Here is a 26,718-nt window from a genome sequence, read left to right on the forward strand (position 1 = left end):
ATATCTTCCCACATCCATATATGACTAGGGCTATGTATATAAACATGTATATATATACATATACACACACATAAAACATGCACACAGACACACGCATACCCAACATTCCTTCAAGTATTGTCTCCTTTACCATAAGTTAATTAGTTAATTCATTACCTGTTATGTGACGGATGCCACTGGTAACAAGTTAAGTCAGGTACACTCTGAGTTTGAGGGGCTTGCAGTGTAGTGGTGTTAGAGCAGGTAGATAGCTAGACATGAGCAGGGAGGGAGAAGTGGGCCTTCCATCATCATTTTCATTTGGCTGGTGTTTACATTTGGTTGGATGCTTGTTCACATTCTAAATATTCCATGTAAACTGTTCTCAGGGAGGTGGGGAGTAAGAATATAGAGACTAGATTGGCCAAAACTGGTTGGTTCCAACATGGAGGAGAAGTTGACCCTGACTTCACATGATATGCTCATTAACACACTAAAAATCACACCCCTCGGGCCATGACGGTTCTGAGGCAGACCATCTAAGGACAAAAAGAGAGTCACCCTATTTCCCTGAAATCATCTCCCTATTCCGAGAGAACCCCACCTATCCTGATGAATTTCCCACCCCCTACTTAAACTCCAGCTATAAGGCCACCCAACCTGAACCCCACTGTGCTGCTCACCTCTGGAGCACTCCTGCACCCCCTCCTTGAGTGTGTACTTTTTCTGGCTTATTAAGTTACTCTTTTCTTGTACCTGCTTGACCTGCTCATGAATTCTTTCAAAGTCAAGAACTCTCTCCGCTGTTGAGGTCTCACAGAGCCGACAGGGGCAGCTCCCTGGATTGGATTTCCCAACAACAATTGGTCAGACAAATACACAAGTGCTGTTATTGGTTATGCTGTAATACAGGGATCCAGGGAGGAGTATGTAGGTACCAACAAGGGGAGGGCTAATTTGGCTTATTTGGGGAGTGGGAGTATAAAGAAATAACCTTTAAATCAGTTCTTAAGGGTAGGAATTTGTTAGGTGGAGGGGAAAAGGGTATTCCAGATAGGAATGGCACATACAAAAGCATGGGTTTGTGAATGCATATCTCATGTGTCATACTGACCAAACCTTAGGGTAAGCAGAGGTAGAGACTGGCCAGTGGGGTTCAATTGTGAAGGACCTCGCACACCAGTCTACATAATTAAGTCATTCACTGTGGCGTCGGACAGGACCAATATCAAGCCCTTCAAGGCCAAGGGTCATCTTGTTATTTTTCTTATCCAATTATCACAGACTTTCTGTTTGGGTATGCAAATAAGGCTCCCTCTGTGCAGAAGACAACCCTCCATTCCTGCTGGAGAAGCCCTTTGCCTAAGCCCATTTGTCTCTTCAGGTGCACCTCTTTCAGAATCAAAGTAGACAGCACCCAGAGCGCTTCCCGAAGACCTTCTCATTGGCAGTGACCCAGGGAACCCGAGCTCTGTTAATAAGCAGTGAGCACCTACTCAGGCTGGCAACTGGGTCGAAGAGTTAATTAATCTCCAATAGCGACATTTTCCCTTCCCTCTTCTTTTGCTCCTTCACCTCTTCAGAGACTTTAATCGAGTCTGAATTTTCCTTACTGCCGAGACTACTGTGGTGTTAAAAATAAGTTAGCCCTTTGCCTGTCTCCTGGGCACCTGTGATCTCAGGCATCATTAGCTTCTCTCCCTTTCCAAGTTAATTATATTCAGTGTGAGCTTGAATTTTCAAATCCATCTGTTTTCTCCATCTCTGGAGACAGTTTATTTATATCTACTCTTTTAAATAGGAAAGAAAACAACAGTTAACTCATACTTTGAACATTTTGAGCTTGATGCAGTAGCCATTTCTTTTAGAATAAGATCAATGGGAATTTATTTTACAGCTGGTCTGTGTCTAAGCACTGATGAAAAGCTGACCAGTAGCTAAGGTCTGTCTCTGTTATTCTCTTTAGGCACTATCATAATTTATAACAATATACTATTTATACACTAGCATTTTTAATGCTAACTGAACTGTAAACTCTGTCGGAACAGGAAAAATATTTTATTCATCAATTATATCTGAAACTTAGTATGTTACCTGGAATATGCTAGGTGCTCAGTAAATATTTATAGAATGAAGGAAGAAAGGAGGGAATCAAGATTCATAATTACTGCAAAACTTTAGAGATTCACTTTTTTTTAATCACCAAGGACCACTGTATTAATTTTTATTTCCATCAATGCTATTTCAGTTACCCATTGGTGCAGAACAAATCACCCCAAAGCATATGGCTTAAAAGAACAACAATTTATTATTTCTCACAGTTCTGCAGATTGGTCAGATGGTTCCTCTGTTGCTCTCACCTAGGTCACACATGTGACTGTAAATGCTGGACAGTCAGTTGGCCCATCAAGTCCAAGATGTGCTCATTCACATTTCTAGCGATGGGCCTTGGCCACCAGCTGTGGTGCCTCAAATCTCCTCTATGTGGCCTTTCATTCTCCAGTAGGCTAGGCCGGCTTTCTTACATGGAACCTCAGTGCAGGATTCCAACAGAAAACAGGTAGAAGCTGCAAGTCTCTTGAGGTCTAGACTTTGGAATTCATGCCGTGTTCCTTCTGCCACAATCTATTGGTCAGAGGAAGTCACAAGGTCAGCCTAGCTTCAAGGGAAGGGGAAATAAGTCTTTACTTCTCAATAGGAGGGATTGTAAAATATTGTTCCTATGTTTTTCAACTTGTCAAGCATTTCTAAGTGATGATAATGAAGATGATGATGATACTAAAAATGCTAAGTATTTATACTATCTAAGCAGTGTTCTAAGTGCTTTAAGTGTTTACACTTCACACACAAAAAAGTATCAAGTAGCGGTATCTTCATCCTCAGTTTCATCCTCAGTAAATGGGAAACTGATGTTTAGAACAGTTAAGGAACTTACTCAAAACCTTAGAGCTAGTAAGTAGCAATTTACAGATACAAATACAGGTTGACTATAGTTTCCCCTCCTTCTCTTTTCTGTACTCTTTATGGAGTAATTAATCCCTGCTGTTTGTATTACGCTTTTCCATCTCAACATCAATCCTGATTTAAGCAATTATACAAAACTATAAAGGGTTAATGATGTTATGAAACCAGAGATTACTGTTGTGTCTGGGTTGCTAATAAATAATAGAGTTGAATAATGAAGTAGACATGTATGCACTGTTAACTACTATTGGTAGCCTAATTTGGTAATTGCTGATAGAGTGAGTCCAGCCTTTTTCTTTTTAAAATTGATTTAAGAACAGATAGAAACTCGATTTAATGAATACATTTTGTAGTTGGCCCTCCTCCTGGGTTTCCATGTCAATCAGTAACTTCCCCAGATGATAGAAGTCTCAAAATAACTTCCTTTCCTTTCCATTTTCTCAACCTACATATGAAATTGATGTACATATACAAATTGATTGATATAATATACTACATTAACAGAATAAAAACTAAAAACTGTATGATTATCTCAATTGATGCAGAAATAGCACTTGACAAAATTCAACATCCATTCAAAATAAAAACTCTTAACAAAATAAGTAGAGAAGGGACTTACTTCAACACAAGATTAAGGCTGTATATGAAAAGTCAAAGCTAACATCAGTCATAGTGGTAAAAAACAGAAAACTTTTCTATTAAGAACAGGCCAAAGATGCCCATTCTTGCCACTTCTATCCAACACAATACTGGAAGTCCTAGCCAGAGCAATTAGATAAGAAAAAATAAATAACAGGTAACCAAATTGGAGAGGAAGAAGTAAAATTACCAGAGTTTGCTGATGACATGATTCATATGGAGTAACAAAGGATCCCAATAGTAAAGGCAATCTAGAACAAGAAGGACAAAGCTGGAGGCATCACACTACTTAATTTCAAAACATACTTAAGAGCTACAGTTATCAAAACAGTATGGCACTTGTATAAGACAGTCATATAGACCAATGAAACAGAATAGAGAGATCAGAAACAAATCCACGCTTTTATGATCAATTGATCTTCGACAAGGGTACCAAGAACACACAGTGGGGAAACTGTCTTCATTATGTAGCATTGGAAAAACTGTAAAGCCACATGCAGAAGAATGAAATTGGACCCTTATTTCACACCATATACAAAAATCAACTAAAAATGAAATAAAGAATTAAATGTGAGACCTGAAACTGGATAAATATTTGCCTTGAGTGTTTTTCAGAGAAATAGCAAATGTATTCATTTCTGTAAATTAAGAAGAACACAATTTATTTAATGTGCTACAGAAACAACTGTATTCCCAGGAAAAATCATGCAGTACTTTAGAAATGTTTTTGGCTTTTGATTAGGGGGTGACTTTATACTTTGAAGTAGGTTTCTGAAAGAAGAGAATACCTTTCGAAGCTGCATCCCAGAATTATATACTCAGTAACAGTGTGCTGAAGTCAAAGATAGCTTTTTATTCTCAAGAAACTCAAAGCTTTATTTTCAGGATGCCATGTTAAGTTTTTTATTTGTTAAGGTAGCAAGTACTTGTGACTTTGTTGCGATGGAAATACAATTTATTTCATAGTTATTCACATTGTTTTCAATCCTGCACCTGAAAAAAGGTAAAATATTTTGTGAGATGTTTAATCAGTTTTATCCTTTTGTATGATTCATTTATGTGTTTGGGCTTAGACATTGATTACAAGTGAGGAAATCACTTGGAGAATTCTTTCATTCGATGATAGAGATGAGTAATTTAATCTTAGAAAAAACGAATGGATGGAGTTGTCAGTATTGTTTCTTTTTTCTCAATGCTGTGATGTGCATTTTCTCACATATTGGTGTTTCTAAAATTAGGGAACATCTTACTATTAATGTGTATGTTTAAAGTTGTATTTTTGTCTCCCAGCAGCACTTGTTGCATTAATGGTGCATTTACAATCGCTTGCATTTTAGAACTGAGCCATTACTGCAGATTGTTCTCAGGTTCACCCAAGTAGTGGAGCTGATCTACAGGAAACACAGGAGACATAAGAGTTCTTGAGATTGGGTCCTTTTTTTTTTTCTTTTAAATTTTCAGTGGATCTAGCGTGGTGCCTTCAAAGTAAATTTTTCTGTAAATGCTAGTTAAATGACGAATTTACAAGCACCAGAAATCCAGACATCAATTTAGCATAGTCATTTGAATAGACTATAGCTGTATCTGAACTAATCAGTAAGAGGGCAAATGAAACAATTTGATGCCATCCTTGCAGGGTGAAGGAATAAAGGGGTCATAGCCACAGGCTGATCCTAACCCGAGGTGAGCAAGGCCACCTGTGGAATGAACTGAATGCTTGTTGTAGAGAGGTATCAACAGAGCTGGGGATAGTAAAACAAAATACTGTTCATTTCTACATTTTGCTTTGGGCTCACTCCATAGAATTCTGTGAAGCGAATGGGAAGTTAATGTCTATCTTCTTGACAGAAGTCCAAGTAAGTTGGAAGGATCCATTTAAAAAAAATATTCTACAACTTTTAACATGTTATATGATCTTGATTTACTCACAAAACTGTCAGAGATTTGTTATAGCCATTATGTGTCCACTTTAATTTTTTTTACTAGTTGTTTTCCACTGTCCCACAAGGGAGGGAATTTTGGAGAAAAGAACTGAGGGCTAGTTTTAAGCTGCCCATTTGGTGTGAGTCTCTGGATACACAATGGACTGTTAAAAATAATTTGATGTATCTGGGTTTATTTTTCTCATTTTAACATTCTATAATCTCTAAAGTATCTTCTAGGTCCAAGATTGCCTGACCTCTATGATATCATAACCCATGGAAAGCAGTAATTCCTGGACTTCAGTTGTAATTCAAGTGCCTACATTTCTGAAAATCTGGTGCCTTCAGACTATTAGCCATATTTAGGACACATTTTACTAATTCTGAAATATTTATTCTTTGTTCAGGAAAATCTGTATTAAGGAAATATGAAATCCTTTATACAAGAAAAACTTAACAATAGAAGCTATAAGCCAGAAGTAAATTAATATCCAAGGAATTTTTATTCATTGACTTATAGTCAATAAAATTTTAGTCAATAAAATAGTCAATAAAAATTTAAATGAGGCACTTGAAATTGAACAAACATAAAGAAGAGATATATAGTTATGATTTTACATAATGATAAATACTCAAGTATTAATTAGATATGTGACTGATCATTAACTTCTCTTGAGAGTAAATATGTACATATCATGCGCAAAAGTTCAAACACAGAGGATCTCTGTCAAGCCACCTCTGCAAATCTGCGTGTGTGTATAAATACGTACATATTATATATAGTGTATATATATATGCCTATGCATAGGAAAGCTCTATAAAGGCACAAAAATGAATTTAATAGTCACCTTTTATTTGGTACTTTGATTAAATGCTAAATTTCTTTACAACCCTAAAAGAATATAAATTAAAATAAATCATGGCCCAATGTATATACTGGAATTATTTGAGGGCTCTTAGAAATGCCATTAGAAAAATGTCTGTTGTTTAAACCCATTTAAATCTTTAAAAATCATGATGTTTTCTGTATTAAAAAAACAATGGAGGTAAACTCTTCAATTGCTCTTCAGTTGAAAGATGTAACGATTACATCTGTTGATGGCCCATTGCCCTGGGTCTTCAGATGTCAAGGTGATTCCCTGAACCCTGACTGTGGCACCATAGAGAAGAGAGAATGAATCCAGGCCCCTGGAAGGGCAGCCTTGACACAGGTTTGGATGGAAATCGTAAAGGAGTTCCCAGTCTCTGTGTCCAGTGTTCCAGACTGTGGTTACAGAACCCAAATATCTCACATGTGACCTGTCTCCATTTGTAGTTCATGTCATTTACGTGGCCTTTCATCGATATATGTATTTAGATATTACCTTATTCCAGAATGATCTTTAGAAGATCCAGGACCAGACACGCTGGGTTAAAAGTCATGTGTCTTGGTAACTGAGATATAAAAAAGGAAAGGAGGTTGTTCAAAAGCTGCCCTCTGTGACTCTTACAAAGGGCTGATTGAAAATCAGCTTCAGATAGCCATGGAGCAAGTGGTTTTGAGTATTTAGACGAGAGAGGTGGGTTTACAGTTATTACAGACAAAATTATGATATTTACACCTTTGGTGAGAATACAGATTCAGAAGCATATTTTTCCTCTCCTTACTGGATCAAAGTGCATGTTTTATACAAGCCAAGAGAGGAAAATATAGATATAATGAACATCTACGAATGTAAGGGCTAATTAACTTTTGTACCCTTGGACAAGCAAACCTATACTGTAACCTAAAGAGAATGGGACTACGTGTGGGATTAACATGCTGTAGAATACTTAAAATGCAGGTGTCAGTTTCTATAATTTGTAGGCATGAGAACAAAGCTAAATGCAAAAGAATATGCTTCAACAGTCAACTTATTTCTTTCACTTTAGTTCTTTCTTTGTAGGGGAAAGCAAAAATCCCCCCCAATACTGGCTCTCTCGGGTATGATAAGCACAGGTTGCCAGGGTGGTGCAGTAAAAACCAGAAACAGGCAGACCTGGATTTCAGCCCAACTCTTACGTAGCTGTGAAGCATTAAGGCCCTTTCTGGGCCTTAGTAAACTGAGATAATACTTAACTCACAGGTTTGTTACATGTAATCTTACATGTTACATGTGTTTAGTACATGGTAACTGTTATGCTAACAGGTGGAGCTGATTATTGAAGGCATTAGATTGGATCATATGACTTTGATACTTTTGTAGATAAAAGAAGTCCAAATTTCAGACCTTGTTGTAAGGTGTTGCCCTCCTAAGAACCTCAAGGGTGCTGTTACAGTGAAGCCAATGTACAGACGGTCAGATTCCTTGGTGAGTTTGCAGTCGGTGGTCATGGACTGCCATTTTTAATCAGTGACTAGTTTACATGCTAGTAAACTAGTAGCATGCTGAAATAACATCCATCCCACAGGGCTCGGGGATCTTAGACGCCCCCCCCCCCACTCCCAGTACAGATTAATATTCTATGTCTTACTAACGTTAACATATTAAACTCATTGTATTTGAGTGGTTACACTTCTGTTCCATGCAACTAAGAGTCACAAGTGCACAAGAAGATGGACACGAGCACACTGCTTCACCTGCCCTTTCTAATACTACCAGTAACAGAGACCCGCCTGTCTAGACTTTTGGTGACCCATGACTCTCCTAAAGGCTGGATTTCAAAGTGTTTTCCATCTGGTTGATTTCCCTTTCAGTCACTCTCCTTTGCACTTGAGGCAGGCGTTTCCGGAAGTTTCCACTCAGCAGGATGTAGAGAAACGGGTTAACGCTGCTACTGGCGTAGCTGAGACAGACAGACAGGTAGTAGCCCACATAGAAAGCCAACGTGGGCCGCCCCACCTGTAGGTTCACCAGTTGTATCACATGATAGGGGGCAGCGCTGAGGATAAAGACGGCCACCAGCACGAGCACCATCTTTGTGAGCTTCATCACTCTCTGCTTTGGGACACCGGGGTTGTAACTACAAAGGAAACGTTAGGATACACAGAACATAAACCAGCACAGAAATCATGGGGCAATGATTTCCTAGAACTTTTTGGACAGTTCATACTGGCTGTGCAGTAGAATATGAACTTCATTTTTATTCCTACTTATTCAGAGCATTGTTAAAAGATTTTTCTTTAATTCCTGTAAAAAATTCCCCATATTTTCCAAAGCTGGACCATTTTGAGAAACTAAATTCCATAGTATTGAATTAAAATCCGAAATACCACACAAATATACATGAGTTATACTGACATAAATAAATGATTGAATAAAATGGGAGAGAAGAGGCAAACTTTCTTTATAGAAGAATTCCAGATAATATAGGTAGATAGTCCCCTTTGTGGGAGGTGGAGCTTAATTTCCACCCACTGCTTTTCACTCTCTAAAGAGTGGGTTATACCTAGTGATTTGCTTCCAAAGAATAAAGAGGTAAATAGTAACCCTATAGTGGAGAAACTACCACAGACACTGCCTTAACCACATGGTCACGGCCAACAGCACCAGCGATGTCATGTAGGCATCATGAGCTACCTGATGTGTTGTGATGAGAAGAGCTGATTTTTCCCCCCAAAACATATAACTACAGTCTAATTGTGATACAGTATTGGACAAACGCAGACTGGGGAACATTCCTCAGGATACCTGACCAGTACTCCTCAAGATAATCAAGGCCATGAGAGACAGGGCAAGTTGACAAACTGTCACAGACTAGGGGACACTGGGGGGACATGACAAGTGAATGCAGTGTCTGGATTGAAACCTGGAACAAAAAGGGGGCTTTAATGGAAAAATTGATGAAATCCAATAAGGGTAGAGTTTAGCTAATAATAATGTGTCAATGCCATTTTCTGAGTAAAGTGTTAGGAGCAAAGTGATCTGATTTAGAAAGCTGCCTTAAAAGGGCTCCAGCACCCTCCCCAGCAATTGGTCTGTTAATATTCTATGTGATTCCAACCTTCTCATCAACTCAGTTCCCGTGATGCATTCAGAAGCTACATTTTTTTTCCTGTAACTGTGGCTGTTTCTCTTTTCCCATTCTAAGTAGACCACCTTTTAAGAATGCAGTATTTCCAAAGAATTTTAATAAGAATTATAAGGAGCTAATTGGGAAAAAAAAGTTATGGGTCAATAGACCACCTCAACCTTTGGTGCCAGGGTTAGCCACAAATTTTGACTAATGGTGGTTAAACTTTTCATCTATTCTTCTTAGTTTAATCTTCATAGTGTTCTTTATGGTGAGTGGGAAACCCAGCAATCTTGTCTTTCCAAAATAAATACAATAATCTATTCTAAAGACACATTTGAATAATGATTTTTTAGCCCAACATTTTATGTAATCACTGACATACTCATTTGAACAATTTGTTGTAGACAATTTTAAGTACAAAATAATTTAGATTTATTCATGTGGTTTTAGAGACAAGTATCTTTATAGGTTCTTCCCAAGTTTATGGTCTTTAGGTAAGTTTTTGGTATAATTTAGTCCTAATTAATCTCGTCCTAAGGTTTCAAATGTTAATGAGATACTTCTTCTCTAAAGAAAATTAAACACAAAAATTAAAAGGTTACACACAACATCTAGGATATTTACATATGTATACAATTCTGCAAAATGTACAAATAAAATATCTAAATAACATTGATGGCAAATATAAAATTGTTCTTTAAATGGAATATTGAGTTATGTTTACATTACTGTGAAACCCCTGCATTGGTCTTTTTGGCATTTACCACTGAGAGGTCCTCAAATAGCTGCTTCAGACATGTCTTATTTTCAGAAAATGTCTTGTGTAGACATTACTGCCCATATGTCTAAGTGCGGTGTGTTTCAAGTGATTGTTTGAATTCTGTGGTAGACGTCTTAGGATCTGTGAATTGTTCTTTTAACAAATAAGGCAAGATAAGGTGAAACTTACCATCTGGCATCCTTGTTCTGTTGATACATCTCCCAAGTATAGCATAAAATTAAAATATAGCACACCAAAATCAAAGGCAAAGGGAAAAAAAAAGTTGTTATCGTCAAATAAAGGGTGTACCTGTAGAATGAGAGAGAGAGAAGGCATGACTATTGCATCCACAATGCTAAGAACTGGCTTCTTCAGTTTATGAGGCATGGTTCTCTGACTTTTCTGGGCCCAGGATTAAAGTCCTTGGGGAAAAGGTAAGGCTCTTTGGGTGCTTTCACATAAAGAAGTCCTGCTTTTCATGGTTCACTCACCATGGTGCTTCTCTCTTTAGCCAAACCCAACTCTGCTGAGTATGGAACAGGTGAGGTTACTTACTGTCAGCCTCATCTTCAGTGTTATTAACAATAGGCGACAGCAGGTGGCATTTCTTATCTAGTAGGCAGTGAGGGGAGTGCTTTCCATACTGGAACCCATTGAATCTGTGCAACCCCATGAGTACAATGCCATTAGTATTCTCACGTTATGGAAGAAACTGAGGCACAGAGAGGTTAAGTGGCTTGTCTAAGGCTCCCCAGCTAGTAAGTGGCAGAGGTGGGATTTGAACCTAGACAGACAGTCGAGCTGCACAGCCTAAGGTCCAGATGGCCTCTCAAAAGGCCTGCTGTAAAATCAGCCAGTCTCTGCTTTGATGCTCCTCGACGGGGAATTCTCGGGTGGGTCAGCCCCATTCCTGCACAGATCCATGTGTCCTCCTTCCTGGCAGACCCTGGGCATGGGTGAGAGAATGCAGCGCAGCTTGTATGCGTGTGGACGGGGTGGCAGAGCACCTGGGGCCAGAGGGACTCTGTGTGTAGCACAGTCGTTCCAGTCTCAGTTCACCGTGAGGACTTACTTCTAGGAGGACCAGCAGAGGCTGAAACCTCAGAGCAGCCGTGATGATAACCCAGCCAAACTAGCAGAAGGAGCTATTGGTATAACGGACTTAACCTTTGTTAGTTTGTTTCTTTGACATAAGCCAAAGTCATGTAGTCATTCAGTGAGCCTCGGGATGCACCCTTCCTGTAGATAGGCTCTATTTATCTAACCCATGTTTCTCCATCAGCCACCTACTGATCTGTTCACCTTCAGACAGGCTGATGGCTTTTCTCTGAGTGTAGCCAAGGCTGGTGAAGAAATAACAAATAACTGAACAATTCTAGGCTGCTGCACTTCTCTGGAGGCTTTTGGTCCTAGATTTGTGGCCTTGCAGGACCTCCAGCTCCATCTCTCTTGGGCTGCGTCCACGTGGGGCAGAAATAAGTCATCTATTTCACAAGTGGTGGATGGGAAAAAGGAATCTGCCAGATTGACTAGAGATAATGCACATAAGGAGCATCTAGCACAGTATCTGACCTTCAGTGGGTGATGGAAAACTTTTAGTCATGGACTCTAACGCTATGCTCAAACTTTCAAATAAAAGCTTTTTGATTTAATTTTTGCTCTGTCGGTCACCTAGAGCTGAGATAACAAATCACCACAAACTGAGTGCCTTAAAATAACACAAGCGTAATTGTTTCACAGTTCTGGAGCCTAGAAGCCTGAACCTGAGGCGTGGGCAGGGCCGGCTCCTTTGGGGGCTCGGAGGAATCCTCTCTCCTAGCCCCTGGCCGTCCGTGGTGTTTCCTGGATCGTATACACATCGCTCCCATCTCTGCCACCGCCTTCATAGGTGTCCCCCTCTCTGTGTGTCTCTCCAAATCTCCCTCTCCTTATCAGGATACCATGCACTGGATTTAGGGCCCACCCCAATCCAGTATAACCCCATTTCAACGTCATTAGATGTTCAAAGACCCTATTTCTACATAGGGAATGCCACCCTGCCCTGATTGCTGTGCCCGCATTGTGTCTGGCGGCCACGGATCTTCCAAATCCATATTTAAATATATTTGTGCCCACTGAGGTTTCATGATTAAGCTCAAACTCCTTTGTTAAGGTCACCCTCTCCTTCAAGTCAATCTATCAGCTCGGTTGCGGAAAGCTGTGAACCAAGCGGGGAGACGGGCCCCAGGAGGCTCCCCACGGGCACGCTGCAGCTGCCCACGCCTTGGCGAGGAGGATGAAGCCCTTCGCAGCTTCGTTCCACTCTATTTTTGTCAACCTACCAGAGTACGTCGTCAGGGGACGTTAAATCAAAAGCACAACTCTCGACGCCGTCTTTAAATGTGATGACCTTCGAGTAGACCCAGACAGGCAACGCCAGAATCAAGGAAGCTGCCCACAGGCCCAGGTTGACGCGGATGGTCGTGTACCTCGTTCTCCAGCCTCTAAGTCGGAACGGCTGGACGAGGGCCAAGTACCTGCAAAGCCGGCGAAGAAGGGTTTGGGAACAATCAATCAAAGCACCGAGCTCCAAGGATGAGAGGTTCCTGACAAGAGTAAATTATTAGTAGGGCGGCCTGCCTCTCTCAGGGCAAAAGAACGTCTGCGTTCTTCAGAGCTGGTTGGTAGAGAAAACAAGTCTTGACCCAGGCAAGCCTGCATAAACCGCTCACCGAAGGAGCCGTCCCTTCCCCGAGCACTGATGGTTACCTGGTTACCTTCTGCATTGCACAGTCTCTCTTTACCAAGGTGCTTCCCCTCCCTGTACGCAAGCCTCTGGAAAACTGCCTCTGCACAGGGATTTCCTCCAGGAGGGAATGGCCTCTTCCCAGGAGGACTTGCTGATGTAGAAGCAGGAAGGAGGCAAGCACGCTGTCTAGTAGGAGAATCCCCCAGCAAGACGGGATCCGGGTCCTCGCGACAGACATTTTGCTCAGAGGGCTTTACAGGAGGGTCCCCTGGCTCGTGGAGGTTCAGTGCGCCGAAGTCACAGTGAGGACAAACAACTGTAACTAGTGTAGACGATGCAAATGCCCCAGGGGATTTATGCTGGAGGCTGGAGGGGAGGGAAATGGGCTAATTTCATGGGGAAGGGTTTTTCTTTCTTTCTTTTCTATTTTTCCATTTGTGGTCCAGACAAAAGGATAATCATTCATCACACTTGAAATCCTGACATATCAAATATATTTGGTTCACCAGCAAATCCAAAGAGAATTTTTCAGAGCCAGCTGAAAGCTACAGGATGAAAAAGAGAAGGAAGGGCATTTGAGAAAGCGCAGTTTTGCTGGGGGGTGGGAGTGGTGGAGGGCGGTATTCATAGAAATTTAAAAAATGGAAAATAGGTTTTGATGCTTATTTAATTCTTTTCTCCAAGGTTTTGTACTGCTCCTCAGTGAAGATTTATGAAAGTGGGAAATTCCCCACGCCCTTGCTTTTTCAGGTTTGCACAAGAGGCAGCACATTCTGCACCCCTGGTAAGAGACCCCTGGGCCTGCAGGGCGAGGCTCGCGGCTCCTTCTGCACGTGGCACCGGCATTACCTGCAGCTGAGAGGAGAAGCCCCTGCACTCCCTGTCGGGGAAGGAGATGAGGCAGTGATTGACAGCAGCCCAGCCATCATTCTGTCTGGAATTAAAGGATGATGGAGTTGGGGGATCAGTTGATTAGGGAATCCTCTCTGATTATATCCCTACCCCACCCCAAACCCCCAGGGGTAAGCCCTTTGGTGGCTTTCCGTCACCTTGCAGGTTACATTCCGAATTCCCGCCGTGACCCACACGGTCTTTCTCCACCTGGCCCTTCCTGCCCCTCGGGCTGAAGCTTGTGCCACACTTTCTCCGGCCTCCCCCCAAGCTCCTTCCGCTTTCAGGGCCAGGCACGTGCTCTCCTGTCTGCCTGGCAGATCCGCCTCTGCTTCTCTTGCTCTTCCTTCGAGTCCCCCCTTAACTGTCCACATCTCAGAGGAGCCTCCCCTGACCACTCTCTCTGTACAAGGGTCCGTGGCTGGAAAGGCAGATGACAGGGGAACTCCACTTCTCCTTCCTAGGATGTGTCACTATGTGGCTCATAAAGTCTGTCCACACCTTTGAAATGGAAGCCCCACGGAGGCAGGAGCCTTGACTATTAAATAGTCTAGTGATGCTGCATCTCCTGTGTCTGGCATAGTCCCTGGCATATGGTCCATGCTCAGTAAATATTTGTTGAGTGGATGAATGAACAAACAGGGCTCTTTGCTCCTACTTACTGACTTTTGATGTTCTAGAGAAGTTAATTACAAAAGAGGCCACCTGGGTAATTTTCATCTGGTGGCAAATATTTTTAATATTTTGTTTATTTATAAAATTGTTTCTGTACTGCTTTGGAGGTAGGAACCCACTATTTAAGTAAGCCCCATACTTGCAGTTATTACTAGTCAAAGAAAGATGAGTCATGGGAAGCGCTTGAAATGTATGACTTATTAAATTGGCAATAATGATTGAACTGTATAAACAATGAGGCATACCGATGGCACGGACATTGGGTTATGGCCTTGCAAAGAAAACTCCACTTCTAGTTGACAAAATTGTAGATTTTGTTGCATTTTTTGTGAATTTAGTAGAGTTGGGGCTGTAAGAAATGCCAGGGAGGAAGAGGTTCAATTTCGCAGGCTTCTCATGTGTCTCTGGCCACATGATCCTCTAGAGTGAGGGCTGGGAGAAGGGCACGAGGGTCTGAATCCTAAAGTAATATTTTCACACACTGTGTCCCTCGTATTAAACAAACAGACAAAGGCTATTCAGGTGTGTAAGGCATACGTGCTCACACACACATAGGCTCCCTAAAAAAACCCATGGCACCATTAGGAAATATATATGGTTGGTCTGTTCCAGGCAGATTATGTCCATTTACTTTATTTGCAGTAAGAGGTTTACAGAAGAGGTACATTTCCCCTCTTTAAAGCAAAAGCCAACACTCTCCTGCCTTCAGGGAGCAGGATAGGAGAAAGCTTTTACTGTCTCCAAGGGTGGGCTTAGAATCGGCAATTCCTTACTCACGCTGCTTTTCTGCAGTGGACATGCTCCATGCACGGCCTTCTCCCTGGTGCCAGAAGCCTGGCACGCTTACCAGGCTTTATGCAAGACACTGTCAGCCCTGGCTGGCATCAGCTGAGCTCAGCAGACTCACACAGCACATTGATTAAAACATGTGATGTTAATTATAAATTGAGAAGCACACTCTGTATTTTGAGAATTCTGGTGCCAAAAAGCAACAGGATATAAAAAATGCATTGAACAGTTACCATCATTATTCATGTCTGAATAATAGTGATCCAGCAAATGATTTCTATGGACCTGTTCTTCCTTTGCTTAGCCATCACATTCCCACCCCAAAGACCTACTTGGAAGGGTAAAAGGCAGAGTTCAGGGAGAAGTCCTGGATGGGGCCCATGGAAATTTAATCAAGCCTTCAAGACTGACAGCTCTTCATTCATCAGTATTTTTCCAGCACCCACGTGCTGGGCACTGGTAGTTACAAAGACACTTGGGATGTGTTTGCCATCAAAGAAACTGCCTTTGTAGAATTTACATTTGAGGGGTAGGGGAGGCTACACAACAAACAACGCACACATCCACCCACAAAGTAAATGAAATATGTAATGTATTTGACGCAAGGGAGAAAGATAAAGATCAGTGCAAGGGGGATCAAGTGTGCTGGGTGGGGATCAGGTGAGCAGGAGGTGGATGAGATTCTAAGTGAGTTGTTCTCTGAGATAGTTCCCAGGGTGGGCACTGCTGTTTAGGGCTTGTTTCTGTGTGTGGAATGCTGCAAAGCCCTGGCGTGTAGGTCCTGAGATCTGGACGGTGCAGGGCACATCCTAGCTTGCCTGCTTCCTAAGGAGGCCGGATGGAGGGAGGTATGAGCACCTGCCATTTCTCTAGGGACAGCCTGGCCCTGTAAGTCCTTACCAACACCGTCATCTCCTTGAAGAACATTAGCTGACATGGTTGATGGATATGGCTATGGCACATTCCAGGTTACAGTCCAATAGATTTCTAATGATGTTAAATGGCAGCATTTGCATTGACCAATCATAATGATGTGCATCAGAGACTTAAGGATGGTCTTCCTGGTACCGGGACATCCCTTCATAGCTGTATAGGAGCCCGTATCTCCTCCACCGATGCCTCCAAGCTGCTAGGTGATACCCAGAGTGTGTGAGACACTGAATATGCAGAAGTAGCCCTGGACAGGGAGTGAGGAGACCTAACTCAGCTTTCAGCTCTGCTACTGACTTTCTCTGTGTCATCCGCAAATTCCCTCATTTCTTGAGGCCTCAGCTTCCTTACGGCAAGAGTGACAGGGGCATTCATTCTGACTGCCGACACCTTATGACTTTGAGGTCTTTTAACTTGCAGTGAATTGTGAGTAAAACTGAGGTAAAAAAGAATGACTAGGAAAAAGGAGATTTTAGTGTTTTAAGTTTTTCATTTTAAAAGAGTCAACTCCTATGAAAGTTGGAAAAAATGTTCAGTAATCAGTCCTATGATGAAACGAGCAAAGCAAGAGGAATTTTGCTGTTACCAGCAGTGACGTTGCTTAAATTGATATGAACGAGGGGAGGCACAGGAACATCTGAATTACGCTAAGATACTCGAGAGTCTCTTCACTTACCTGTCCACGCTCATCACAGTCATGATGGCGCTGCAGGCAAACTGGTTGCAGGTATCCAGGGAGGTGATGATGGTGCAGAGAGGCCCCCCAAACACCCACTCCCCTCCCCGGGCCCACTGGTGAATGAGGAAAGGCATTCCAATGATGTGGACCAGATCAGCCACAGCCAGGTTGCAGATATAAATGTCAGGAACAGTTTTTTTCCTGGATCTGAAAGAAATGGAGGCAAACCGAGGATTGTCATTGAAAATATGCACCTGGTTCCATGTATGGCACTTGATACAAATTTCCAATTACCAAAATGAAGTTTAAAAGTTGAAGGAAGACTGACACAAACGCACCTATGAATCTTGTGTATACTCAAACATTTTGGGCTATGTATCTGATAACTGGGGGGGCGGTTTAAAAATATGTTCACAAATTCTTTGATACTGCTTTCCAAGGGTCGGGCTGGATCATATGGTAGTTCTATTTTTATTTATTTTTGAGAACTGTCCACACGGCTTTCCATGGTGGCTGCACCAATTTACATTCCCATCAGTGCATAGGAGGGTTCTCTTTTCTCCACATCCTCGCCGACACTTGTTATTTCTTGATTTTTGAATAGTGGCCATTCTGACTGGTGTGAGGTGATATTTCACTGTGGTTTGATTTGCATTTTCCTGATGATTAGTGATGAGGAGCATCTTTCATGTGCCTTTTGGCCATTTGTATGTCTTCTTTGGAAGGATGTCTATTCAGGTCCTCTGCCAATTTATCAATCAGGGTATTTGTATTTTTGGTGTTGAGTTATATGAGTCCTTTATATATTTTGAATATTAGCCTCTTATGGGGTATGCATTCTCCCCTATATATCACAAATGTCTTCTCCCATCCAGTAGGTTGCCTTTTTGTTTTGTTAATGGTGTCCTTGCTGTAGAGAAGCTTTTTAGTTTGATGTAGTCCTATTTTTGCTTTTGTTTTCCTTGCCTGGGGAGGTGGGTCAGAAGAAAATTACTAATGCCAGTATTCAAGAGTTTGCTACCTATGTTTACTACTCCTAAGTTTTATAGTTTTAGGTCTTATATTTAGGTCTTCAATCCATTTCAAGTTTCTATTTGAGGGCAGAAATTTAAATTTAAAATTCAGTTGGTTTCTATCTTCAAGAAGTTGGGACATTCATTATTAGACAAGAATCATCTCTATCTGGGAGATGCTATTCACTAATTCAACAAACTTTTTATTGAGCACCAGGTACATGTCAGCGTGGGTAAAACTGCATTATTTCCAGAATCTCTCACATGGCCTTAGTGCATCTCCTTATCAATAGGTGATTACAAGGTGTGGGGAGAGAAAATGAATCTCTGGACCGGAGAGGTTTTGTGGGGTCCTTTTGCAGCTGGGTCATGAGAGACACAGGCGAGTAGGAGTAGGTGACTGCTTGTAAGCAATAAATGGGTTTCTCCCACTTTATTTCTCCCTTTGACCAGTTTTGGCTTTAAAGGTTATTTGCCCCAGGCTGGGAACTTATTTTCCCCCCCGAGTTACAGTCAGGCATAATATTGTGATCTGGGGATGCAAAGCTAAATAATCTAAAGAACATAACATCAAGGAGCGCGCAGTCTAGACATGTGTAAATAAAGGATCCCATTCTAATAGGAGGGAAAGCTGGAGCGAGCTCGGGGATCGGGGAGCACGCAGGCAGAGCCCCTGCCCCCTCCCCTGGGGACGGTCAAGGCGGATTTCTTGACAGAAGTGGCATCTGAACTGAGGAGAAAGCAGGATTTAAAAAGCACCTAATAATGAGCCCTAAGATTGCACCATAATTGCCAGCTCACTGTGGACCCAGGGCTAATGCTCTGTGGTCTGGAAGCGAGTGTGTCTTTGTAATTCATGGGCTCCAAATCTTGCAGTGCATGCACTTCATTTCTAAGCCACCAGATCCCCATGGGAGACAGTCTGGGCAAGGATATTTTACCCAGGCCCTGCCAACACATGCCGTACGGGGAAGTCATGCCCCCAAGTTCTAAACTCAGCAGCCGGTCTCTGGGTATGGTCGACGCCACTGCAAAGCAGCTTGGTTCCTTGTCCCCAGAATGTTGTGGCTCATATCAGAAAGACCGGGAAGGAGAAGAAACTTGAGGAACAGACTGGGTCAACCAAAGTGACTGTCCTTGGGGTCCCATCCTTTGTCTTTTCCAGGCCACTGGGAGCAGGAGATGGAGAAGGGCTAGGAGAGGGGAACAGATACTAGAAGGCAGGTAGAAAGAGTTCCACATTAAAGAAAAACAAAAGCAAAAACACAACAATAAACCCATCCATAGTCCTCAGGCTATAAATAGATGTTATTTCCAGTTGAATTGGGATATAACCATAAATGGTTGCTTAGGTTCTAATTGCAGCAATTAGATCCGTGGCCCTGGACCCTCTCTAGACAAGCACCCATCATTTACCGATAATGAATTATGGTAATTCCATTGTTGAGGGTGGTGCAGGCCATTAACTGGCAATTAAAAAGAATTAAGTAAAAGTGCTTCTACATGATTCTGTATAGGAAAAGGAAATTCTGAAGCAAATGATCTATTTATCTGGGCAAAGGGTACCGGGGCAATCAAAATAACATTACATTTAGTTTTGCTTTCTTTACTGAAAGGGACAGCATAGAAATTAAAAAATAATTAAGCAGAAATTATAAAATTTCTAACTCTACAACTATGTATTCTTTTTTTAGATCTAATTTATCTTCAGATTTCCCACTGACAGACTTCATTAGATTTCGGTTTCTCATGACTCAAACTTTTAAAATAAAAAATTACTGGTCATCATTTCAGCTATCGTATTTTCCGTATGGTTAGCCATATCTAATGGTCACTAATTGGAAGAATGATAAAATAAATTATGGTACTCCACAATACCATACAATAAATGATATAGCAGTTACAATTCATAGTTTGCAAGACTATTTCATCAAATGGGAAAAATACTTACTAAGCAATAACTCCCAACTATAGAGATAGCATGACCTCAAATGTTCATGAACATTTGTTTAAAAATATGCTGGAATGTGGAATATGTCAAGTGATCACAATGATGATCCGCTTGGTAATAGCAATATGACTGATTTTTATTTTATTCTTTGTATTTATTTGTCTTCAAATTTTTCTATTAAAAACAGGTTTACTTTTTGCAACCAGAAAAATAATAAGTGCTATAGATTAAATAAAACTAACAAAACATGTCACGCCACAGGTGCAGGAGGCGGCTTTGTTGATGGCTTTGCCCTCAAATCCATTCCCCAGCCTTCCCCAGTGCTCTTGCTAAGTCTCCAACTTTGGCCAATATGGCGCACTCCTGGGGGCAACTGGAGAGAGGAGAGGAGAGGCCGGGGTATTTCCTTGTCCTCTCTGCTCTGGGTGTCTGGGGCAGTGGCTGCATCCCTTGCATGGCTCCACCTTCCTAGAGCGGCCGCCACTCCACGGTCCCACATCCTACTCTGGCTGCAGCTCCCACCAGGCAGCCCCAACTCCTGGGTACCTGATACCACCTCTTTCTCTCCATCCAGTGGAGGGCCAGGAGAGGGGTGGTCAGGTTGGGGTGGGGAATGGTTGTAGGATGAGGTGATAGCTTCCTGCTTTTCTCTCTAGGGTGCTTTGCAAGCCCCTGCTGGCATTTAACTGTAGTTGAACTAAATTGCTGTTGTGAGCCGACTTCAGTGGGTTGGAGGGTGTTGTGAAGCCCGGTGCTGAGGGCAGTCCTCAGACGGACACTACTACAGGGCGGATCAGGCGGAGTTGACTGCTGAGAATGGGAGAGGCTAGAGGGACACTTGGCAGTGCTGCTCTAGGTACATCGTGGAATACAGTGGAAAGAGAACCTAACGGGCCATCCTACTTTCACTTCCATGCCCTCATTTACTGTGTCCTTGGGCAAGACATTCAACCCCTTCAGATTCAAGGGTGGTCTTGGTGCGTTGCATGATGGGTCTCCCGCCAACTTCCAAATTCCTGTGAACACGTGAGCTTCTGCAGCATCTAAAACGAAGGGTCTGTGAGCAGCAAGGGTGTGGGTCAACCCCAACAAGAGCCTGCGTATGGTTGACACCTCGGGAATGGTAGCGGGCTGGGTCAGAGAGCCACTGATCATGATTTAAGCTGGGCAGAAAAAAGGAAGAAGCCTTGTTTAAGGGATTTCCTTTCCCTGTCTGTCTTCACAACTATTATTCCACCATTAGGCCTTAGTGTTCCTTTGGGTTAACACACCGACCCTCTTGTAATCTCAGCGTAAAAAGTATAAACTGGGAGGATTAAAGTAAGGCATTTCAGTAATTCATGAGTTATGTGATTAGGTGTCTTGACAGGGAGTTGAGGGCAGGCAATAATAGAATGGGAACTTTATATTTATTAGGAGACAGGGCACCCCTTAGAAAGTCTTTGCCCCCTCAAAGCAGTCTGCCAGTAGAAGGAAAAGGGTGTGTTCAGGAGGTGGAAGTGAGGAAGTGATGGAAAGAAATGTCACTTCCTTTACTGAAGGAGTTTCCCAGGGCCCAGTGTGGCTGAGAAGAGCGGAGGAATGGGGTGAGTTCATTAGTCTCCTTCTGAAGAATGAAAGGGAAAAAAAATATCTTATAATCAGCCCAATTTTCCTCTTACATTTTCTAACCTGGCTTTCTTCTGACCTGCTCCAAACTTAAAATATGGTAGACGGGTCGTGATCTGGCCTCACTACTTTATATTCACCGTCCTGATGCCTCATCTTCCTTAAACCTATTTCTTCCTACATGTTTCTAGTCTTCCTTTGACAAAGTCGGAAGTTAGTTCATTGCTTGCTTCCCAGCATCACTAATGTTCTTACTGACTTTTAGTTCTATGCATCGTCTGCTAATATGAGTATCAATAAAAAATGGGAAAGTCACTAAATCTTCTTTAAATATATCTATTACTCCTTATTTTTAGTGTACTCTTAGGGTTTGAATTGAGCCACCCATCTGTTAGAAAGTTAACAGAAGACCGTGGCACAAGGCATGATGAAACTGTTACTACAAATTGCTTTGAAAAGTTGGGAGGGTAATTTAAAAAAAAGTGTTAAATTCCAAGCCAAACAAATTAAAATGAATTTGCTTTCAAATGAACTTTGAGAGATTAATAAATTTTTGGAGGACAGTTTGAAAAGAGAAATAGCAATACAAGTAAAAATTAAGTTTGCTTCCAAATGTTTTTGAAAGATTAAACGATTGATCATAAAATCTCCATAACATCTATCTTCTCACATATTATCTATAAAATAGTAATAATGTGAAGAAATGACAGATTTTTTTGCAATCACTGCAAACAAATTGGTCAGTGTGATGGCTCAGGTTTTCTAGTTAAATGATTATTTGCTTTACATTGAGAATCTGTTCTAGGCATTACAGCTCAGTATCGACTTTTAGAACAGTTCTCATTGCATGTTTCTTCCTTTTTCCAGTTTTGTCTCCATATGAATAGATGAGATTAGGTCCTTGTCTCTTGGTGTCATTTGAGGGGGACCAAAAGGTTTCTCTGACCCCAAATATCTCAGCAGCTTGTCACAGGGCCTGACATCCAACCCTGAAGAGTCTTTGCATATAAAATTTGCATAAAAATGCAACCATTTCTGCAGAACTAAAACCTTTGAAAGGACTTGGTTTCTCAACAGTGGGAATGTGTTGCATTTTGGATGTTTGTACAATGTATGTGGCCCATGCTATATGTATCTTTTGGAGAGGATGGCAAAAATACTGAGGGGTGGGAGGGAGAGACGGCAGGAGAGGTGGGCAGGTGCAATGGGTAAATTGGTGGCTAGAAACATCCCATGTCTCTCACCATTAGGTTTCTACTAGGCACTGTTGTCTCCTTGAAGCTTCCAGAGAACATTTGATTGCTTCCATTTCCCTTTCTGGAACTCACTGAACCATCATTTTAACTTTTTTCACTTGATTGTGTTTAATGTGTTGCATTATTTTTCAAATTATTTTGTGGTTTTAAATCTTATCTTCTCTACTAGACTATAACCTTTTTAGGGTCAAATGCTTTTCTTTGGTATTTTCATAACTCCTAGGAGAGTGCTGGGCATGCAACAGGTATTTAGTAATATATATTGAGTTGAACTGCATCCAGCACTTAAAAAAATTCATTTAAAATGCTTCATATTCACAAATAGCTTTACAGGACACAGTAATGTACACATGAGTAGAATTCCCATGTACTAAAAAAATTCATCAAGAGTAGAATTCCAATGTACTAAATCAATCTTCAATTTTGCATGGTGTAAAAAAATGCCATTGATACAGTACACTGCAGATTTAATGGCAATAAAAAATTGGAAAGTGGGATGCTGATGAGAAGCCGCCTGGGGAAGTGATGAGTTATGAGCTTTCTTGGGGATGCTGAGCATTATCGCATCTCTATCCCGAGGGCTGCTTCTCCTCTTAGTTGGTCCTGTGAGGATTCTTCTATCCCCAGGGTAAATCCAACCATCTTTCTAGTTTTGGTGATTTGTTTTCATTAATGTGGAGGAAATACCCTGGAATTTTGAATCATGGGATCTACGTACAAGTGCCAGGACTGTCACATACTCTCTGTTGATGCTAAACAAGTTATTTTCGGTCTTGAGCCTCTTCCTACAAGGGGTATATATAATAATAGAGTATATATAATATAACATGTAGTATATACATAATGATAGAGTATAACAATAGTACTGCTGTTCTGAGAATCAAATGAGTTTACAACTGTGCTTTGTGAGCATAATGTGCTACACAAAAGCTTTGTTGTAGTTATATGTTAGCATAATGCTGAAAACACTTTGTAGGAAGTATGCTAGCTTGTGTTTTGTTATATATAACTATGGACACAATTTTTTTTAAAGCACAGTTATAAGTATGATCAGAGACCAGGACAAAATGAATTTAATATCTTGTGTTGATTAAAACAAGTAAAACAAATGTGAAAACAATCAAGAGAGCAAAGATAGCAAGTAGTGATGAGGCCCACGTACACTAACTCTGAACTCATTTTGTCAAACCCATAGAAAACAAGTAAATCTGTTCTCATTCTCCAAGTTAAACTTTACACTCTAGGTCTGAGAAGGAGAAACTTAATCTGGATGAGGAGGGAGGTGTGAAGCAGAGGCAGGCAGTACCAGGGAGCAGATGCATCCCAGGTTAGCCCACATGGTCTATATCGAGGGGAACAGCCCATCATCTATGACCACCTGCAGCTTCAGGTGATCAGGTGGAGCCTCTTGCCCAAGTGAGTAGAAAAGCATCTCACTGACCAACCAAACCAGGTCTGCTTCTTGGAAGAACTCTTCACTGCCAGGAAATAAAATGTTACATTGCATTTTCAATCCGTGCCTGGTCTCCACATTCAGATATCCTGAGTTAATTGGTGTGGGGGGAAACTGTGCATTTGGAGTTTTAAAAGCTGTCCAGGTGATTCTCATTAAGTAGCTAATATTGAGAATCACTGCTCTAAAAATTCACTAACTCACCACTAACTGGCCTAGGTCTTCTCCTTTTGAGATCTGCAATGCAGAGTTTACTTAATACATGATGAAAGTGTTGAATCTTCTTTCATGATCTCAAGCCAGTATTTCCAAAGCCTGATTTCATTAAGAAAAAACCCTAACTGGGGAAAAGGATTTGCTTGGGGAGTATAGAATGTCCCCAAATTATGGAAAAGAATAAGGAGCCCTTACCTTGTTATAGTGAATACAATGAGGATGTTGCCAACCAGCCCTGTTGAGCAGATCATCCCGATCATGGAAGGGAAGATGACTCTATCCACAAGGCTGAGGGTTTGATAAGCAAACTCTTTATTCCAGGATTTGTTCAAAAGTTCAGCAGAGGTATTCCCACCAGATGAATGAAGTGAATTCATTTTCAGGAACTGCCAGTGGTTACAGCTGTGAAGAAATTAGGAAGTGGTTTATTTAATGAATTTTTGAGGCAGTTCCCTCAATACAGATTTTCTTTAACTTAAAGTTAACGTAACTGTAAAAAAAAAAAATCTTTGGGCTTTCTTTGCACCAGGAATTCGTGCAACATAAGGTCTAGGGTGGGTATGATTGCTCCCTGTCCATATGATCTCAGATTACCAGAGATAATGTACACAGCAAATTAAGGAATGGGGTACACTCCGACAGCGTGCACACGCTGTCACTCCTCTTTGTAGCAGAGGCTTTCAGCATGACTGATATTTACTCAGTACATGCTGGCACTGGTTGTTGACTGCTGGCATCTGCTTTTATGGCTGTGTGTCTAATTGTACTGGCCAGTACGCTTGTAAGACAGAGGTTGCTCAATAGATCTCTGATATAAAGTGCGGGGGGACAGCACCTCTGCTTGCTTAGGAATGGGGTGGGATAGGAATGGGACTCCCTGAGATAAATTTCTGGGCATGTTGAAGAATGAGGAAGAGTCAGTTCAGTAAAGGACAGTGTAGGGAGGGAGAAGTGTTGTAGCCAGTGAGGGTACCATGTACAAAGTAGGATATGGCACAGGAGAAAGTGCCCATAAGTCAGCCAAAAATGAACAAGCACACAAACCAAAGAGAACTGAGAAAATGTTTGCTCCCCCAACCATTTTGATAAAAGACATGTTAAAAATGCCATCTAAGTCTTGTTTCTGGTGATGGTAAACTGGGTAACTCAGGTTAACCATCCCACTGAAATAATAGAATATGCTGGATAGAATGTATGTATGTATATGTACGAATGTGTGTGTGTGTGTGTGTGTGTGTGTGTGTGCATGCGTATACATCAATTTAAAAGTACTCAGGATCTGAAAAGTTAGCGGGCCCTCCCTGGCCACTTTTTGGATGAAATCCTGTAGCTGGGAGGTAAGCAGGGGTGCCAAGGCTGTCTGTCCAGAAAGCACCTATTGATGCCACAGCCATTTGAGCTTGGGTCCCATGTCTTTATCACGTGCAGAGGGAAGTCATGACCTTCGGCCTACTGAGGGTGTCAAGTTTTAGTCATACAAGATGAAGAACTTCCACAGACCTGCTGTACAAACATTGAGCTTACTCAACATTCAAGATTGTACTGTTCACTTAAAAATTTAAGAGGCTTGACCTCAGGTTACGTGTTTTTTTTTTTTAACAGAATAAAGAGAATATGTGAGAAGAGAAAATGGCTGTTTGAGAAATGTGACAGAGTGAATGTCTCATATTATAGATGGAATATTCCGGTCATCTGGTAGCCAAATGGTAAAATACGTTCACAAAAAATAAGTAGTAACATGAAAATTGAAAAAGAAAACATATCAAGATAGTGAAAAGGCAGGCCTCACAGGATATTTCTAAGACAGATAATCAACAAAAGGCTCTTGTATAGAATATATAAAATATGTATACAAACCAACAAGAAAAACATAGACAACTCAACAGAAAAAGGGTCAGAGACATCAATAGGCATTTACAAAACAGGTATCCAATAAATATTTTTTAAGGTATTCAATATCACTGGTGATAAGGAAAGGGCAAATTAAAACCATACTGGGACACCTATCAGATTGGTAACAAAAAAAACCTCAAGTCTGTGAGTTCCAAGTGTTGGCAAGGAACTAGAGCCAGAGAAACTCCCAGGACCACAGCAGTGAGAATGCAAACTGATACTGTGGAAAACAGGAAAGCATTATTGAAGTTGGATAAATATACACTATCCTATAACTCAGAAAGTTTCCCTTGGTGGGATATACCTATGGTCACACATGTTCATAGGTACCAGGATAAGTGCTCCAGAATGTTTACAGAAATATTATTTTAAATGTCTTAAAATGAAAATAGTCAAA

The 26,718-nt window shown here is 41.3% G+C and overlaps 1 protein-coding gene across 1 annotated transcript; it reads right to left on the reverse strand.

Annotated features, from left to right (window-relative positions):
- Window positions 1-7,997: 7,997 nt before the first annotated feature.
- MCHR2 (melanin concentrating hormone receptor 2) lies at window positions 7,998-24,805 on the reverse strand. Its single transcript, XM_036890445.2, has 5 exons — window positions 24,624-24,805; window positions 16,929-17,138; window positions 12,561-12,755; window positions 10,429-10,548; window positions 7,998-8,486 (listed from the first exon to the last, which is right to left on the reverse strand). The coding sequence occupies exons 1-5, from the start codon at window positions 24,803-24,805 to the stop codon at window positions 8,171-8,173; spliced, it is 1,023 nt and encodes a 340-aa protein (XP_036746340.2). The 3' UTR covers window positions 7,998-8,170.
- Window positions 24,806-26,718: the final 1,913 nt, after the last annotated feature.

This window comes from Manis pentadactyla, chromosome 12 (genome assembly GCF_030020395.1).
Source record: "Manis pentadactyla isolate mManPen7 chromosome 12, mManPen7.hap1, whole genome shotgun sequence".
Taxonomy (NCBI): Eukaryota; Metazoa; Chordata; class Mammalia; order Pholidota; family Manidae; genus Manis; species Manis pentadactyla.

Coding starts and splice junctions, on each gene's coding strand:
- MCHR2 (XM_036890445.2), bottom strand. CDS start 24,805: ATGAATTCACTTCATTCATCTGGTGGGAATACCTCTGCTGAACTTTTG. Junction 12,756..16,928: donor ACTGTGATGAGCGTGGACAG/GTAAGTGAAGAG, acceptor CCGGCTTTGCAG/GTACTTGGCCCTCGTCCAGC. Junction 8,487..10,428: donor CAGAACAAGGATGCCAGATG/GTAAGTTTCACC, acceptor TTTCCTTTGTAG/TTACAACCCCGGTGTCCCAA.